This window comes from Dendronephthya gigantea, unplaced genomic scaffold, assembly GCF_004324835.1.
Source record: "Dendronephthya gigantea isolate DGI-Jeju-01 unplaced genomic scaffold, DenGig_1.0 000010F, whole genome shotgun sequence".
Lineage (NCBI taxonomy): Eukaryota > Metazoa > Cnidaria > Anthozoa > Malacalcyonacea > Nephtheidae > Dendronephthya > Dendronephthya gigantea.
Window position 1 is genome coordinate 2,625,314 of NW_021163020.1, and position 18,868 is coordinate 2,644,181.

General features: G+C 35.5%; 4 protein-coding genes across 8 annotated transcripts; 1 reads left to right on the top strand and 3 right to left on the bottom strand.

The window, feature by feature from the left end:
- Positions 1–11: 11 nt before the first annotated feature.
- On the bottom strand, positions 12–3,577 carry LOC114518234 (protein YIPF3-like). 2 transcript variants are annotated; one of them, XM_028538192.1, is made up of 11 exons: positions 3,323–3,577; positions 2,971–3,041; positions 2,673–2,766; positions 2,414–2,520; positions 2,271–2,319; positions 1,991–2,083; positions 1,745–1,876; positions 1,523–1,642; positions 1,296–1,419; positions 970–1,098; positions 12–691 (listed from the first exon to the last, which is right to left on the bottom strand). In XM_028538192.1, exons 1-11 carry the CDS (start codon positions 3,455–3,457, stop codon positions 666–668), a joined length of 1,080 nt encoding a protein of 359 aa, XP_028393993.1. In that variant the 5' UTR covers positions 3,458–3,577; the 3' UTR covers positions 12–665. The 2 variants fall into 2 exon arrangements, with proteins under 2 accessions (XP_028393993.1, XP_028393994.1); XM_028538193.1 differs by lacking the exon at positions 970–1,098.
- A 258-nt stretch (positions 3,578–3,835) lies between these two features.
- Positions 3,836–9,020, top strand: LOC114518009 (serine/threonine-protein phosphatase 6 regulatory ankyrin repeat subunit B-like). The gene is made up of 8 exons (XM_028537882.1): positions 3,836–4,238; positions 4,338–4,621; positions 4,843–5,110; positions 5,273–5,345; positions 5,490–5,651; positions 5,830–5,968; positions 6,145–6,364; positions 8,494–9,020. The coding sequence occupies exons 1-7, from the start codon at positions 3,933–3,935 to the stop codon at positions 6,296–6,298; spliced, it is 1,386 nt and encodes a 461-aa protein (XP_028393683.1). The 5' UTR covers positions 3,836–3,932; the 3' UTR covers positions 6,299–6,364; positions 8,494–9,020.
- LOC114518007 (zinc transporter ZIP14-like) lies at positions 6,360–16,062 on the bottom strand. 4 transcript variants are annotated; one of them, XM_028537880.1, is made up of 7 exons: positions 15,365–16,061; positions 14,692–14,875; positions 14,269–14,438; positions 14,054–14,194; positions 7,056–7,437; positions 6,663–6,850; positions 6,360–6,531 (listed from the first exon to the last, which is right to left on the bottom strand). In XM_028537880.1, the coding sequence occupies exons 1-7, from the start codon at positions 15,632–15,634 to the stop codon at positions 6,382–6,384; spliced, it is 1,485 nt and encodes a 494-aa protein (XP_028393681.1). In that variant the 5' UTR covers positions 15,635–16,061; the 3' UTR covers positions 6,360–6,381. The 4 variants fall into 4 exon arrangements, with proteins under 4 accessions (XP_028393681.1, XP_028393682.1, XP_028393680.1 ...); XM_028537881.1 differs by lacking the exons at positions 14,054–14,194; positions 14,269–14,438 and adding exons at positions 7,597–7,731; positions 7,847–8,016 and having other exon boundaries at positions 15,365–16,060; XM_028537879.1 differs by lacking the exons at positions 14,054–14,194; positions 14,269–14,438 and adding exons at positions 7,591–7,731; positions 7,847–8,016 and having other exon boundaries at positions 15,365–16,060.
- On the bottom strand, positions 16,049–18,504 carry LOC114518006 (GDH/6PGL endoplasmic bifunctional protein-like). Its single transcript, XM_028537876.1, is given in 2 exon segments — positions 16,049–17,812; positions 17,815–18,504. Coding segments are annotated over 2 exon segments (2,436 nt in total). The 3' UTR covers positions 16,049–16,066.
- Between the last annotated feature and the right edge of the window lie 364 nt (positions 18,505–18,868).

Below are 18,868 nucleotides of genomic sequence, written 5' to 3' on the forward strand. Positions count from 1 at the left end.
CTTGAGCCAAAATTTAATAGTTCAAAAAGAATATTTTAACCTTTCACAAAACAATGAATATGTACTGTTGTCTCTTTGCTATGTATACCTTCAACTTTTTGCTGTCATATTGTACACCACTGACCATGGGCTGGCATTATAATAATCAAACATTCATGCAGTTTATCCATTTACAATTTATCCATAAACCACCCAGTATATTCATATTGTATTCTTTCATATCTAAAAACTCTCCCTTCCCTCCCTGCTTGATAATTTCATGAATGTCTAACTCATTCTTACTATTTCCTCTAAAATCTTTTAAATGACTAAACTATTTTATACTGAGGCTCAATTTAATATTAGTCACATATTATACAGAATATTTATTTAGGCTTGTGAAGACCTCTTCAAATTTGTCCAATGGGCACAAGATATTTTGCAAACCTGCATGACCATAACATTACTGAATCTTGGCTGGTAGAAATTGTCAGCTGTTATCTCATCCTTCTAAGATCCCATCTTTCTAAGAAGGCTGAAGCTGCGTTGCCATTTGTTAGAGCTCGAATTTTTAAATATACTTTTCATCTTTCAGTCATATTTGCATAATAAAAATCCCAACTCAAGGAAGCGTATCCATCATTACGACCTCATTCCCAGTTAATATGAAATTAAGCTGATCATTGTTAAGATGCCATTGAATTAGGAAGACCTGCAAATTAGACAAATTTAATATATATATAACAGATAAAACATAGGTGAAGGCTATATTACAATTTTTTTGCAACAGACATATGAATGTACGATTTACAGAAAATTGTAACTGTGGGAATATTTCTGTGAATTTTGTCATGTCGACAGTATGAGCAAACACAATATTGCTCCATGAAAAACAACCTCCGCTTACACAATTAAAATATTACACAAGGTGGGAGAAAGCAGTGAAAATATTATACAGAAGTTCTCTGATTGCTCCTCCTAGTATCTTACTTGAGTTGAGACTCCTAGCCACTCTAAGATGGGGCCTCCCTCCTTCAACGGGCAGAAAGTTTTCACCGACAATAACTTGAGTTGTATATTTATGTCCAATTATTATTTGATCTTGTTCAAATGACAAAACTATAGGAAGCCAAATAAAAATCCTTATTAACTCACCAAGACATTCCATTCTTTGCACCTATAAGTGTCCACAGTACAACAGAATGGAATACTCAAACACAGTTTACACAAATCCCTTGAAAATCTTTATATTTACTGGGGACTCAGTTTGCCTATTGTTTTTGAATGGAACTTTGAGTATAGTTGACATAGCATACCTGCATTCACTTCATGAAAAGCAAAATGGAGATAGAGTAAAAATAACATGTGAATTGCAGCCACAATGCCACCAGCAATCAGGCCCTGTTTCTTCTGCCATGTTCTGCTGACAAATACACTCACCTACGGATCAAATCATGTTATCTCTTCATAACTAATAATCATTAGGATGCAGTTAATAGGCTAAGTTCATGACTTTTTTTATCAAAAGCATATTTTTACTTACCATTCTTAGAGAAGGCAAACCACCAAAGATTACCCACAAAAGATAGAAGGAAATATGTGTATCATGCTGGATAAATGTTGTGATAAATAAACAGATACATGGTCCAGATAGTGCATAACCCTGAAAGTGAGTATTTACGGGATTTAAAATGTAAGGGTCAGTTAGAAACAATAAATTAAAATTTAAAAAAGGTCAGTCAGAACCAATAAATAGCAACCATACCGTAAGCGAGAGAATCTGTAATGAAGTAAGATGTGTGTTGCAAACGTGAGCGACAATCTTAAAAATACATGAAGCACCAAGCCAGTAGCCAAAACAAGCAATAAACGCTGTTCCAATCAAAGTTCCCTCTTGCTGAAATTTTAAAGGATGTAAGCAGTGTATAGAAAATCCTAGTAGTGAAATTTGAAAATATATTCAAGCAAATTAAATTATAGAAAAGATCATTGTTCCAAGATTTAAACTCACCACTGTGTGGCCAGATGATTTCATTGAAAACAGAAGAATAGCAATCAGAGTAAAAACCAACATCAATGGACCATAAAGCTCACCATTTACAGTCTGGACAAGAGGGAAATTATATATACATAAATTATAGCTTGAAAGATATATTACTTATAAAAATCACAGCACCATATTATACAAGTGTTTTTTTAATAGACAGCCTAATCAGGTGAAGTAGGTGTGGACTATCATTAGATGAAAAAAATGTTAAAAATCATTATATGAATGTAAAAGTGTATCTTACTACAGGAGATGTCTGTTTGGGAACTTGTGGCATCATTGATGCAATTAACCTAGAGAATGCGAATAAATGTTCAGAAACTAAAAGTTCCGAATTTGAAAGATGATTAACTGGATGATGAAAGAAAAGTTATTTCTTTAGCATACCTTTCTCTTACTTCATGAGGTTCAACATGAAAATAAGGACGTAGAATGTCAATATTTGCGTAGAGATCAAAAGCTCGTTTGGCTGTCTGTTTACTAGCATTCCAGACCTGTATATATAGAGAAGTAAATACAAGAATATAACTACACCACTATAACTAACGGAAATGTAAACATTTGAAATAAAAGTTACAAACAGATCAGCTGAAATACAGTCTGATCAATATATAATTTGTAGTAATCATGATGACGGGAGACATACATATCCACCAACTTCCTCCGCCATATGGTCCCTCATTCGGTTAATAAATTCATTTTCAGACATTGATGACTGTGGTCTTGCTTGCTCATCAGAGCTAAGAATTTCATAAAGGGATGGTGTTACTGTGTTAATATTTTTATGGAAATTGTTTGTGATTGATAGATAAATTGATTTACATTGATGGCTTGATACAACAAATACTTATAATCAGGCATACATCAATGTAACAATTAGATATTAATCTACTAAGAGAATGCAACCAACAACACAATTATGACACAAAGCTGCAAATCATTACCTTTCAATGTCGATAACTGTTTCAGACTGCAGCTCATCAGTATCACCCATATCCACCACTGAAGAGGAATCCTTAGAACACGCATTGACTAATGATTATTATATTTGACACGTATTTCAGGGTTTTAGTGCCCAAAATGTAATCCTTCATAAACACTGCCATGCCATGTTTTATTCACAAATAATAAATCATTTGTATACAAATCAAAATTGAACAATTAAACTGCATCAACATATATAATTTCATAGTAAGTGCTAATTTATACATTTAATATATTTAAATCCCCTTTCTAGTATAAATACATATAAGAAATTGATAAAAAAATAACATCGCTTGACAGGCTAAAACTAACCTGAACCAAATACCAACTGGATGAATTCTGACTGCCACTATTTGAGCTCTTATCAGAGCCGTTTCTTTCATCGATACTTTGCCATTCGTCGAAACCATTGCCAGTGGGAGGCAGTGCTTCGTTATTCGTAGCCATGTTTTTTGTTTTGATTCTTTGCCACGTCAAAATACGGCAATCCTTGTCGCGATAAAAACGACGTTGTGAGCCCTCATCCAGTGTTTCCCACAGAGATCAACTTGACAGTTACGTTCTCAATCCAGGTACGCCATACGCGAGAGATCAGGTTTGATAGTTATTATCACTTTATCAGTGGTTATTTTTAAATACGAAAACTCGTGTGCATGAAATTGTCCCCTTTAAGTACATTTTATTACTAAAATTGACGAGAATTTAGCATGTTTTGTATACAGTGCAAAAGAAAACGGTTGGAAGTGAAGCAACTTTGATTTCCGGTTAATATGGTGGCGTAAGCGTTGCTAAGTTACGAAGATTTAAATACAATGTACAAAAAAACAATATAAAAGTAACAATTATTATTATTATGTCGAATGGCATTTAAATCAAAATCAAATTGATTCGGCACCGTGGTGTTTAAACCTATTAATAATAAATGGCTGGATTAGCAGATCTACAGAAGCTATCAATATCAGACGAACTAATTAATAGTGGAATTTCAGAGGATATAGGGGAGATTTGGCGAAGTGGTTATACTAACCAAAATGAAGAAAAACATGATCAATGTACCCTGGCTTTGCATGAAGCATGTCAGAGTGGGGATGTATCGGAAGTTAGGGATATTCTTAGCGAAGGAAGAGCAGATTTGAATGCATTAATTGCAGGTCATAGGGCTTTGAGGACAGCCTTGCATAAAGCATCATCCTATGGTCATACTGATGTAGTTAGATTATTATTAAAGGTTGGTTGAATTGCTTCAACATCATTGCTGAGGGTGTCTGGTTTAAATTGGAACCACTGCTGGAAGATAAATCTCCACATGATTTTTCTTAATATCTAGGCTGGTGCTGAGCCGGACAAGGCTAGTAGTGTTCAGCGAACTGCGCTGCATGAAGCATGCATGGGTGGTCATGTAGAGACATTATTGCAGTTAGTGAAATATACTAAAGACATTGATCACCAAGACTCCCATGGACAGACGGCAGCACACAGTGCAGCCTATCATGGTGAAACAAAGTGTTTGAAAGTACTTATTGATAATGGTTGTGATATAAACTTTCAAGATGCTGAAATGTGCACACCAGCTCATCTTGCTGTGAAAAAAAAACATTTTGAAACACTACAGTAAGTAAATATTATTCCCAACACCTGTATGACATACAGGTGTAATCATATATACTCAATATCAGAAAATAAGTCCTGACTAGTTGTTTGTTAGATAGTCAATATTTTATATCCCCTATCGCACAGGCACGCGCTGCCCGACACAAGAAGCTTGCTTATAACAACAACAGAGGGCCTGCTACGCAGGCTATATTTTATCACTCTGTTATTATCTACTTTAGATGTTTACTGGAGACAGACAAAATGGACATTCTAAAAGCAGACAAGCAAAGCAGGACCTCAGTTCACTATGCAGCAATCTATGGCAGCATAAATTGCCTGAAAGTTTTTAGGAAATTTAAAGTTGACTTGAAAGCAACTGATAATAATGGTGCAACAACTGCACACCATGCTGCTGCTGGAGGCCACTTGGAGTGCTTGCAATTTCTCACAAAAGTTGGGATTACAATTGATTGGAAGGATAGCTTTGGAAAGACAAGTGCTCATTATGTAAGAATATCAAATGATTCCAATAATGAATGTTATATCAATGCATAATTGCTGTGAAATCATGTGTTTGGTATACATTAACCAACAAATCAAGACCAAACCTACCTTGTCTAACAATTTATATCATTATATATCAACATGCATGGTCACTTTATGTTTCAGGCTGCTCAAAGAGGATCATCAGAATGTCTACACTGGTTACTAGAACAAGGAGCAAACTCAAGTTCTGTTGATGGTGAGGTTGACTTTAGTCCTCACAACACTTGCCAACATGATTAGGAACTGTGAAGTGCTAGGCAACCAACCATATTTGGACAGTTAAATTTCATTAAAGCTATTGCAGTTAATTATTAATATAGTGTGTTATTAATATTTTTAGGTATGGGCAACACTCCAGCCCATTGTGCAGCACCAGGACATATGGCAGCAATGAACTGTCTGATAAATCATGGTACTGATACCACAGTAACAAACCATCAGGGTGACACACCAGATATGTTGTCCAGAAAACATGGTCACACACAGGCTTACCAAAAAGCAGGTAATGACATGGAGACAGTATTCATATTCACCATGGCATTTTTTTCTTCCAAATTTCACTCCAAAACAACTGCTAACTCCATTCCTCATTATATAACAATAGCAACTGCAAACTTTATTCCTCTCTTTTAACAAGCCAACTGTTTTATGGTAACCTGTATCCTTGACTTTATTTTTAGTCAACAGTGAAATAAAGTGTCCATATTGTGTGAAGCAAAAAGCACAAGCAGAATATGACTTGAAGCATCAGCCTTCTGAAGTTGAAAAGAACATTAAGCTCGAAGAAAGAGTTATATTCAAAACACCTGTAAAAACAAGGTGGTCTTTGCATTTGTCTTCTTCTAAATTAAAGCTCTGTAAGATGTGTAAGAGATGGAATAGGAATTCAGATAAATTGTTCTTTTAATAATCTCTTAACTTGAAGCATGTGAAATTGTATCAATTAAACCATGCATTCACTTGCAACTCTTTGTGACTAAATATTTTGTTTTCAGATCATCATCATCACATGCCAGTGATGCCACAAGTCAACAGAAAGGCCAGCCAAAGCAATCAAAAAGCCAAACCTCAATTAAAGCTACAGGCAGTAAAAGAGACCTCTCTTCCCAATATTATGGTGACCATTTGTTTACATTAAATGGAAAATAACCATTGGTTACAGTCTACAAACAGCTTTCCAGTTATGTATCAGAATTAAAAAAGTGGTTTTTAAAGGTACAAAAGCTGCATAATTATAGCTTAATATAAGATCCATACAAGGCAAGTATAAACATGACAAAAAATCCTATGATTAAGGCAAAATTTACAACTAAAAGCATCTTGACTGACTTGGATTTGGAGTTTCCACTTAATGCATGTGCCATATTGAGAGCCTCTGGCAACTAGATGAAAAAAATATTTATGAATTGTTTTTACTTCGGTTGGTATAGTTGGTGGGGTGGCGATGAACCAGTTGGCAAAATTGGAAGCTAAATTTAAAATAGCTAATATAGCTAGCACACACCACACTTACCATATCAACTAAAGAAATGTATATAAACATGCCTCCAGCAATACCAAAAATATATTTCACAGCATGAGTAGCATATCCCAATACAAGTCCCATCACCAGGCCGATGTAACAGAGACAAGCTGATAAGAAGTTTGCTAACATGGCTTTCTTGTAGCTCAGACCAGAATTCAGTAAAATTGCAAAATCACCTGGAAAAAGTAAAATGAGTTCATAGACAAGAAAGGCAAAGTTTGGAACCTAGGATAGCATTGTTCATAGCAATTTTTTAAGGTCATTTTTGGTGACTAGAGCTATAGTCCAAAGGCTAATGTTTACTTAATGACAATTTAATTGAGCCTATTTAAACAACAACATAAACTAATCTGAAGACCATTGATAAAGAGATAGACTTACCCAATTCATGTGGCAGTTCTTCGCAAATAACAGCAAGGGAAGTGCTTATACCAGTCACAACTGAACCACTGAAAGATGCCCCAATTGCAAGGCCATCCATGAAATTATGTAGTCCATCTCCAATAATTATCATCCATGCAACAGTTGCTATTGCTGGTTTCCCAGTTTTTTCAGAGTTATTTGTCTCCTCTATCAAAACATGAGCTGCTTGACTTTGGCTGCTTTCCTTCATTCCTTCAACAGTAGGAAATATGGGGGTACCATAGTGGTGGCCTTGCCCGTGTCGATTTAGACCACTGCTTATACCAATTGAATGCAATTCACTATCATTTAAAGCAGGCTTTTCATCACTGGGTACAGCCTCAACCCCTGATGCAACATGCTAGAATAAAAATCAATTGTAATTTTACATACCTTATATATTCAGGAACAATTAATTAATAAGCACTGGTGTTTATTGGCCGGATCTCTCCTATAACCTATTTAGAACTTGTGATTGTAAGCTATCAAGCAAAAAGTTAGTATCACTATTCACCTTCATCTTTCTTATGTCTTTAAATTTGATAAACAGTTTCATTGAACATTCAAGGATAAGAAACAAGTATAACCCAACAAATATCATAGCACATTTCCACAGATGACTTTTGTCGTTTTTATAAAAAGGAAAACCCAATGCCTGAAAAAATTTCACAGAGAAAATGTGTTAATGTAAGCCTAATGAGATACATATATTATCCAGGCATGAGAAATGAAACAAATTTATGTTTGACAGCAAGTGTCATTATGCTTGCCTTTGGTATGAGATGAAAGAAACCACTACCACCCAAAACACCAACAGCCAATGACACCATAAACATCAATGTCTTTTTATAAAAAGGTTTCCCCATCATAGGTATAACAATTGCTCCAATTAAAGAGCCAAAACTTATGATTGTCACAAAAAGAAAACCGAATCCCCATGCTGCATAAACATAAAGAAAACTGGTAATGTAAAAGATCATTCTGGTACACATGTGACTGTAATCATATAATAAAGTAGGTAAATTAAGTGACAGCTGTGTTTCATCCAATTAATATGGGATGAATCAAAGCATGTTCTTTTCTTTATGTTGCAATTGACGGTGTTTCAATGCACAAGCTGGTGCATTTAATAAGTATACAAGAGTATAAAACACCCAAAAGTACCTCTGGTAGGATTTTCTTTCCCAGTATCCTCCTCTTTTTCTACAACTTCTGTCTCTTTGGCATGACACTGCTTTTTAGTCAATTGGTACAATACAGCAGGACATAGTTCCAATAAGTCTGTCCTGTTGATGGTACCATCATTCTGTGAGTACACACCATAGAAATGTTGACTTGTATAACACACCTAAGCAGATGGCAATTAAAATTGACCTTCAACCTTATCTAATTTTTATGACCTCAATATTTTTCATAGTATGATTGCTCATTGATTGATATGATTGTCCGTGCTGAGTATTCCCTAAGGATGATATATTCCCATTTCCCAAGGCCTCGCCCAATCATCACATAGTACAAATGTTTTTTGATGGAACAATAACAATTTGGAACAAGGAATCAAGGAACCAGGAACAAGGGACCAGGAAAGTGCAATTTACTTTTCCTTACTAAAATATAAACAATAGAAACTTCGTACAAAGTAAACATTTTGAAAAATATAATATAATAGAATATAATATAATAGCCTTTCATAACTGAATTGGAGTGAAAAACTGCACGATGTGTTCAAATGAAGCGGAATATATGTACATTGATTGATTTGTACAGGAAATGCCATTCAATGTAAAGATATTCACACACGTTTTAAATGAAATATGTTTGAAAATATACCGTCGAACAGGGATTTCTACTGCTTATAATTTTCCGCTCCTACGACAATCGAAAAAAGATATAACACTCGTACAAGTTTGAAAACGAGGTAGTCTTAACTCACTTTTCCAAAACGCGTATAAATGATGATGGATTCAGACACAAACTAACCACACAGTCCCTTTCTTTAGCAAATGAGAGGAGTTTATTTCCATGTATAAAATAGTTCGGTTAGTTCGGCCAGGGTTTCCACTTTGATGGAAATTTCCATATTTCATGGAAATTTTATTATTTTGCCGAATGAAAAGGAATTTTTCATGGAAATGAAAAACCTATGGAAATTCTATGGAAATTTCAATATTTTCTTTCCCCATTTAAACTGACTTAAACTCATAGAGCTTAGTGTTTAAAATTCAATATTTCTAAGGACATAAAGGGACTTTTGGGGATTGCCAAAATAAGATCAAGCGTTAAGCCATTATGTTTTGTAACTTGTGAGTCTGTAGTCTGTAGTCAAAGGTGGATTTACATAAATAGCTTTATGTACGAAGCTGATCGGCAGTCAAGCGATGATCATTCCAGTGATAAAGAATCCCAGAGGATTACACAAAATGTTAAAAAAAATACGAGAAGAAGTTAGTTTTGCGATAGTTGGCTAAATTGGATAGATAGTTGGATAAATTTTCCTTCTTTAAAGAAGGAAAATTTAAAGATTGGATTGAAGCATGTTGAGCATAAGCAACTTGTTCTTGAATCTTGATAGTTGAAAAGTTGATTAGAATACTATTGATATTGATAATCTGATATTATAAACTGAAAGAAAACAATTTTAATGCTTTAAATACTGTGTTTTCTTGATTTAGTTTTCGTCGAAATTTTATGGAAATTTAAACATCTTGTATATGGAATTTTTGTTAAATTTATGGAAATTTCAGCTTAACTAAATGGAAATTTCAAATTTGAAAGTGGAAGCACTGAGTTCGGCTCAATTTTGTAATTTCGGGGGGGCGAATGCGGAATGTCTCTAGTCACTTGCTTTTTTAATCAGATCAGAAGAGAGACATCTGTGTATAAAAATCTGTGACTGAGCTATATATTGTACTCACTGACTGTACTGAGGAATTATAGTATAACTCGGTGAGCGTTCCAGTCTTATTTGAGTTCAACTGCTCTCGACCAAAAAAACGCTACGAACACCCTCTGGAACACCAAACTAAACTAAGGTGACTAAGGGTGTCCCCCAAAAACCTCCAAAGTATTGAAGTCACCTATTGTTAAAATTTGCATGACCTGTTCGCGAATATTTTCTCGTGGTGATTAACGCAGCTTATAAAATGCTAAGATTTTATTGAGGCTGGATCCGCCGCGCCTTCTGAATAACCAGCACCAAAAGGAATAAAATATATATTGAAAACACAGTCATCACCACAATTTTCGAACTCCGCGCCTCGCTCAGTTCGCTGCGGTAACGGCGTAACGCAACAATTAATATCTCGAGGTTCATTATATACTTCATCCGACAATTTGAAATTTTACCTGGGGATCATTTGAACCTTTCCCCTGTGAAAGTCTGTCATTCAAAACAGCCAAACGAACACTTCTAAACAAAGCCTCCATGTCCGTAAGATTCATTTTGTTGTCATTGCCAAATGCTTCTAAAATTTCTTCAGCTGGATCTAGCAATGGCGTGCTTCGAACGACAATCTTGTGGTCAGTCTTTTCGATTTCTACGTGAATCACCTGTGCTTGTGCAGACAAAATTGCTACGCAAAAACACTGCAGTAAGACGAAATATATAAACATATTTCGGCTTTAAATGACAAAAATTAATTTTAAAAAATGAGCGACCAAACCAGTGAGCTCTATATATATATGGAGCAGTAAATTGTGGTTGCACTTGGTTGCTAAAGGCACAGAGCTAAAGGTGAAGCCAAAGATGGCGGAAATTGAAGGAGCTATTGGTGGTGGGGCCATGGGGTGCGCACCAGTGATGCGCACTCGAACATCCATCAACACTGCTTAGCAAAAGTAGGTGACTTCCGATAATTTTCCGACTGCCGAAGTTTAATCGCGATCTGTCGCATGGAACGCGAAGCCACGCATGATCAATCTTGCACCATGATTTTAATTATAATTAATTATTTATAATTAATTAAAATTACTTTAGGAATTTTACTTGTGTCCATTTCATCAAAGTAAGGATGGCTTTGTTCAAATATTCAATGTGTAATACAATCCCCCCATGTCGTTATCCTTTAATCACTGGACCTAAATTAAGAGAGTTGCTTATCAAAATCTTTACGCCTTTTAGGTCGCGGAGAAAACGGTATGGCGACAAAAGACGATGTCAAAAAAACTGAGATTATATAAAAGAAGGTGGCAGTGGAGAACGTTGAGTCCATATTCAGTTACCTTGTCTTTCTGGGAGCTAAAAATCTTTAAATCTATGTACAATACAAGCTTATATTGTGTTTCGTACTGTTTTATAATAGGCTGGTGGACTTCATCAAGGAGTCGATAAGACGCTTGTCACCAAGATCCAAGAATTGGTCATTGCTGGGACTCGCTCGGTTAAGGAAGTGAGGAGGCATCTTAAGGTCGACGTTGAACAAGAGCTCTAAAAAGGGACAAAGGCGCCTCCTAAATCCAATTAGAGATTTTATCCTTCCAAAACGACCGTACGCAGCCATATTTACAAGGCAGTCGTCATAGAAAGATTTTCAAAATTCGATCACGAAAATCTTCAAAAGATCGAGTGCTTGCAATTGAAATGCCCTGATGGGATGTTTTTCTTCCGTACGCTCGTCAAATATTCAAAAGAGTCGTCTTCCGTCGAAGAAAATAATGAGGATATTGACAACGATAAAAATGACGATGATGATGCAACGCAGTTTTACCGAATACGAAAAACGGACTGTTATTCGTGAATCAGACCGAGAATAAGAGGCGGCTCCACTTACTCTTCTAGATGCCACATACAAAACGACAAAATTTCAAATATTGTTGGATATATGTGGAGCTTACTGAAGAAACCATTTGGCGTGAGCAAAGCTCAAAATCCGCCGTCTTTTTGGCGACACGGTCTGGCCGAGAGCAAGTCTATGGTGGCTGACGGCTATTATCAGATTTTTTTATGGAAAAGATACTAATGCACAAACTAAGATAAAAAACAACAAATAAGATTTAATTTTTGACCAAAATTAATAAAAGTAAACAAAATGAAATTTGAAATAATGTTCCCTGTCGAATTTCGGAAGTAAATCGCTGCGCGGCTTTCATGCCGACAGGACACCTCACCTACCCACATGTACGCATTGCGTACCTATTTTTCTATACTATTCGACGAGAAACACTTGCTGGAGCAATGCGTGGGACTTCGTGGACTGCGCGGAGTGGCATCCATTGATTTGATCATTGCAATCTATAAACAGCTTTCCAGTTTATTTGGTTGATGTTTAATCTCCATTCAAATTTATTTCAAATATTAGTACACTTTATGAATGTCAGAATTAAAAAAGTTGTTAGAATTTTAACTTGACCAGTCTGTAACACCAAAATCATTTCAAATCCACAAACTTTCCACCTTGAATGTAGAAAAACTGCACAAATTATAATAATTATAAACATCTTAGTGCAGTATAAAATATTTACACAGAACAATACACATACCTACAGTATTAGCATCACAGAATGCCTGACAGTAGAATTTTAAAACATGTATATCAAGAAGGGCCTTTGATTTTCAAGCTGAAACTATTTTCAACCTTTCCTCATCACAAGTACAGAAGTTCGAAATTCCACCAAAAAACAAGTTTCATCTACCATCAAACTGACGGTAATGACGGCCTAATATGTATGGGTTGGGTACACCCCTAGTTTTTCATCAGTTTGATTGGCAAAAATTAGCCAAACAACAATTGCCTATAGCTCAATTGAAGTTCCATACAAGGCAATAATAAGCATGACACAGAATCCTAAAGTTATGGCAAAATTTACAATTAACAACATCTTGATTGACTTAGATTTGGAATTTCCACTCAATGCATGTGCCATTTCGAGAGCTTCTGGCAACTAGATGAAGAAATAATGATCAATTGTTTTAACTTAGGCTGGTATTGTCAATGTGGTGGTGATGAACTGGCAAAATTGGAAGATGAACATAGACTTACCATATCAACTAAAGAGATGTATATAAACATGCCTCCTGCAATACCATAAATATATTTCACAGCATGAGTAGCATATCCCAATACAAGACCAATCACCAGGCCAACATAACAAAGACAAGCTGATAAAAAGTTTGCTAACATAGCTTGCTTATAGTTTAGACCAGATTTCAGTAAAATTGCAAAATCACCTAGAAAAAATAAAATGAAGTTAATGGACAAGAAATATGCAGTCTTGGAATCTAAAATAGCATAGTTCATAGCAAATTTATTAAGGTGATTTGGCAACCCTCAGACTGCAAGGTTTATTTGATCTTATAAATAGTTTTTGCATGTTGACCAGGGCTATTTCAAAGGGCAATGATTACTGTATGACAATATAAGTGGGCCCATGTAAACAACAACATAAACTAATCTGAAGGCCGTTGATAAAGAGAACGTGTATAGACTTACCCAATTCATGCGGCAGTTCTTCACAAATAACAGCAAGGGAAGTGCTAATACCAATCACAACAGAACCACTAAAAGATGCCCCAATTGCGAGTCCATCAATAAAATTATGTAGTCCATCTCCAATAATTATCATCCATGCAACAGTTGCTATTGCTGGTTTCTCAGTTTTCCCAGAGTTTTTTATCTCCTCTGTTGAAACATTGGCCAGCTCAGTTTGGCTGCTTTCGTTCATTAGGACAGTGGATTGTCTTTTTATCTCAACAGTAGGAAATATAGGCCCACCATTGTGGTGACTATGTCCATGCCCATTTAGACCACTGTTTATACCAATGGAATGCAATTCACTATCATTTAAAGCAGGCTTTTCATCACTGGGTACAGTCTCAATCTCTGATGCAGCATGCTAAAATAAAAATTATAGTTTTACATAACTTATATATTTGGGAACAATTATTTAATAAGCAGTAGTGTTTATTGGATCCCTGCTATAAACCTGTTTAGAACTTGTGATTGTAAGCTAACAAGCAAAATGTTAGTATCACTATTCACCTTCATCTTTCTTATGTCTTTAAATCTGATGAAAAGTTTCATTGAACACTCAAGGATAAGAAACAAGTATAATCCAGCAAATATCATGGCACATTTCCACAGATAACTGTTGTCATTGTCATCAAAAGGAAAGCCCAACGCCTGAAAAAGTTACACAGAGGAAATGTGACATCCAGGCACGAGAAGTTAAAAAAATTCATGTTTTACAGTCTTACACTTGGTATGAGATGGAAGATACCACTACCACCCAAAACACCAACAGCCAATGACACCATACACATCAATGTCTTTTTATAAAAGGGTTTGCCCATCATAGGGACAACAAATGCTCCAATTAAAGAGCCAAAACTGATAATTGTCACAAAAAGAAATCCGAATCCCCATGCTAGATAAAAATAGAGAATAATGTAAAAAATCACTCTGACACACACTGTAATTATATAACAAAGTGGGTAAAGAAGGTTTTTGTTTCACCCAATCAATACGGCATGAATCAAAGCATGTCCTCTCTCAGCAACAGATCATGTTGCAATCAACATAGTGCAACAGATACTGTCACAATTGACAAGCTGATGCATTAATACAAATATGTCTAAATGTTAGACTATCAAGGTGATATAAAACCCTAAAAAGCATACCTCTGGTAGGATTTTCTTTCCCAGTATCTTCCTCTTTTTCTACAACTTCTGTCTCTTTAGCGTGACACGGTTTTTTAGTCAATTGGTACAATACAGCAGGACATAGTTCCAATAAGTCTGTCCTGTTGATGGTACCATCATTCCGTGAGTACATACCATAGAAATGTTGACTTGTAAAACACACCTAAGCAGATAGCGAGGAACAGTGTTATCTTGTACATCCCCAGAGCCTTCTCACAACTGGCTGGCCTAAGGCTAAGTAAATTCTTGCCAATACTACTTATATATTATTACTATAATTGACCTTCATCCTTATCTCATCTGTGTCTTTCTCATTTTTAAGAATAATTATAAATACTCAAGTTGCCACGTTAAATTTTTCACCTAAATTTGAACATGTGAACATGCAGGAAGGCACACTTTTAATATACTGGAAGATGACAAATATTTCAATTTGTCCTTGTAAAAAAAATTGGCAACAATGTCTGCATGGCCACTTAAAAATTGGAATACATACATGTACATTATCTTAACGGGCTAAATAAAACAGCACTACCATTTATTCAATACCATTTATTTACCAAAGTTTTATAGTAAACATTTACATTCCTTTCAGATCTATTAAATTAATTTAGCAATAAACATACATATATATTTCTATAGGAAAACTTACTTGTGGATCACTTGCACCTTTCCCCTGTGAATCTTTGTCATTCAAAACAGCCAAACGAATACTCCTAAACAAAGCCTCCATGTCTGTAAGATTAATTTTGTTGTCATTGCCAAATGCTTCTAAAATTTCTTCAGCTGGATCTAGCGATGGCGTGCTTCGAACGACAATTTTGTGATTCTTTTCGACTTCCACGTGAATCACCTGTGCTTGTGTTAGTTGTGTAGACAAAGTCGCTACGCAAAAACACTGCAGTAAGCTGAATATAAACATATTTCGGCTTTAAATGACAACTAAAATGTATCACAAAACGTTTAAATGAACGAGCAAATACTTCTTTTCTATATATGCAGTGATATACCGTTGTTTTTGAATTTTAATAAACGATTGCCACGAATACACATTCACTTCACGTGTGACCGGGACTCTGGGAGACTGGAAGATTGGCGTTGGGCCATATACAACAACAACAGTTATTGGAGATTCCATAAATTCCATAGTAATTATGTATTTGTATTTCAATTTCCGGGAAAACACCCCCGCACTTGTCAGTGCTAGGTCACCCCAGTTCTAAACCTTAACCAATGATTTGCACTGCAAAGTACCACCTAGGAAATCCATACAAAATTTACCACACTTTTAACAAACCTGACAGGTGCTTATTCTCAAGACAAAAACTAACTACCTTCAATATACCATGCTATCTTAATATAACAGGCTATCCTCAATATACCAGACTAATGTACCATAAACTGGATTGATTGCAGTTATTGGTAAATTTTGAGTGTCTTCTCTAGCCTGTAATAACTTTTGGACAATATCATGTTTCCTTTGCCCTAGTATAAGCACTGCAATATTTTTACTTTGGTTGAGTAATGATAATGTCATTGTCATCCTGGTATAGCCTCCGAATGAGGTTGTCAACTCAACCCAATTAGTACTTGTTAGTAACTTGATACCTGGGAATAATGATGCAGTATGTCCATCATTACCAACACCTAACACAACAAAATCTAATGAGCCATTAACAAGGTGATATCTCAGGAGTTTTTCATACTGTTTTTCACCCAAGTTACTTGAATGGCAATACTGTCCAGCATTATCAACAGGCATTGAATGGATATTCCAATAGGGAATATGGATGTGTTTGAGAAAGTACTCATACATATTTTGAAAATTTGATTCTTTATGGTTTAGACTAACACATCGTTCATCAACCAACCAAACATGTACCTTGTCCCAAGAGAAATATTTCATATATGCCAATGCATGAAAAAGATGCTTAGCAGTTGAACCACCTGATAAAGCCAAATTAAATGTGCCACCAGATTCGACCCTCACTTGTATTGCACTTGCTATATCTTTTGCAAGTTGTTGAACAACATTTGTTAAATGCCCCGAAACTAGTTTATTGCCACGGAAACTATGTGATTGATCATCTTCCATTTCCATCCTTAAATACTTTGTATCCCCTGACATCTGGCAATCACTTCTAGCTTCTGAAACAAACTTTATTTTTCCTTTCACAAGTTCAAAATCCAAACTTTCAATGTCCTCTTTAGTATATAATCTAGGTTGAATATATGTGGATGCCTTGATTAATGGGTCCCAAATTTTCCATGATAGCAATAAATCTTCAATGCTTACAAACATATCCCTATTTCCAAGAAAAAGCTCCTGAATTAGTGAACTGTAAGCATCACGGTCAGTATGAGGTGGTTTCATAATTATATAATCACTTTTAAGATTTGGTGGAATTTCTGTCTGAAAAAGTACATTCTTCCAATTTTTGCCAAATTTCATATTTGACATTGCACTTGAAAACATTGTTACTGGATAGTCAATATGTTCACCTTGAATGTAAAAAGTTAGCTCTCTTGGTTTACAATTTTCAGGCTCATTGTCCAAGTTGTTTTCTATACAGAATTTCTGCTGTTTAAATTTGACTTGTACATAAGCAAGTCTGGTATCTAAACTTTTTCCTGAAACTAGGACAAATGGTACTCCAGCCCAACGCTGGTTTTGAATATTCATCACAACTGCAGAGAACGTAGGTGTATTCCTATCATATTCAACGCTAGGAACCTCGTTCTTCAGCTGGGTATTATAACCTTTATACTGCCCAAATACTGCATCATGTATAGTAACTGCTTTTACAGCTTCCAACAATCTTAATTTCTCAGAATTTCCTGATAATTTTGGAAAATTTTTCTCATCACTCTTAAATGTGTTCTCAGGATATTTCTTAGAATTTGGAAATGATTTCTCAGAATTATCCTGAGACATTTCCAAAGCAACCAAAACAAGAATTTCAGTTAAATGGTTTTGAAAAACATCTCTTATCACACCATATTGATCATAGAAGCTCATCCTACCCTTTGCATCCAAGCGTTCCTTCACGACAATATTCACCTGTTCAATATAATCTCGATTCCACATGGTGTCGAAAAAAATTCCAGATTTTCTTTCTTGAATTCCATGATTTGCGCTACACCAGCTTTTCCTAAATAATGATCAATTCTGTATATCTCGACTTCTTTCCAATATTTTGACATTTTCTCAGAAAGCTCAGTTGCAGTCTTCAGGTCGCTCCCAAACGGTTTCTCCAAGACGACACGAATCCACGTATTTGGTGACTTTGGCCGACAGTTTTCCGCAATGTTCTTGCTGATTTCTGCATATGCAAAAGGCGGTACAGAAAGATAATATATGCGCCCTACTTCAATTTCTTCCTCGGTTAAGCTGCTTTGCAAAAAATTCTGAAACTTTTCAAAGTCAACCGAATGCTTTAACCTGTAGTACATACATACTTTCATAAACTCAATCTTTTGTTTTTCGCACTCAACATTAGAACATCGAATAGAAGTGTTTAAAATGTCAACAAGAGCCTTGCTTCCCGTTTCAGCGTCCACCCTCGTAGCGCCATAAAACCGTAGCATTGTGTTCTCGGAATTGCCTCTCACAGATAAATAAAGGTTAAAAAATCCGTTCCATAGATATCGCTTTGCTAAATCGCCGGTTGCGCCAAAAAGTATAATGTTTACGCGATGTTTGGGTTTACTTTGAACTTGATTTTGTGAAGTGAAATGGCTGAAATATAACGCAAAGAATAGTGTGTGCCATTGTAACAATTTTGTCGCCATTTTGAATTTCACCCAAAAAATACGTCATGTAAAAACATGTTTTAAAATCTGAAACACTGAAACTGTACATGCGATGCCTGAAAAAACCATGAAACTGTTTGTTTCAATACACTCTTTCTGTTTTATATTTCTGTCTGTTTTAACATTTTCTGCCTGTTTTAACCTGTTTCAATGAAGATGAAATGATAGAATGAACGAATGAAAAAACTGATAACAAATATTGCACGCTCTAGAATATCGCCTCTCTCTATCGGAGTTTGTTAGAAATTGAAAGGGTTTGGTTACCAAATCCTCTCAATTTCTTTTACAGATGAGGTCTAGCGAGGTGATACGAAATTTTTTTCAGGTTGTCAGACAAGAGCCA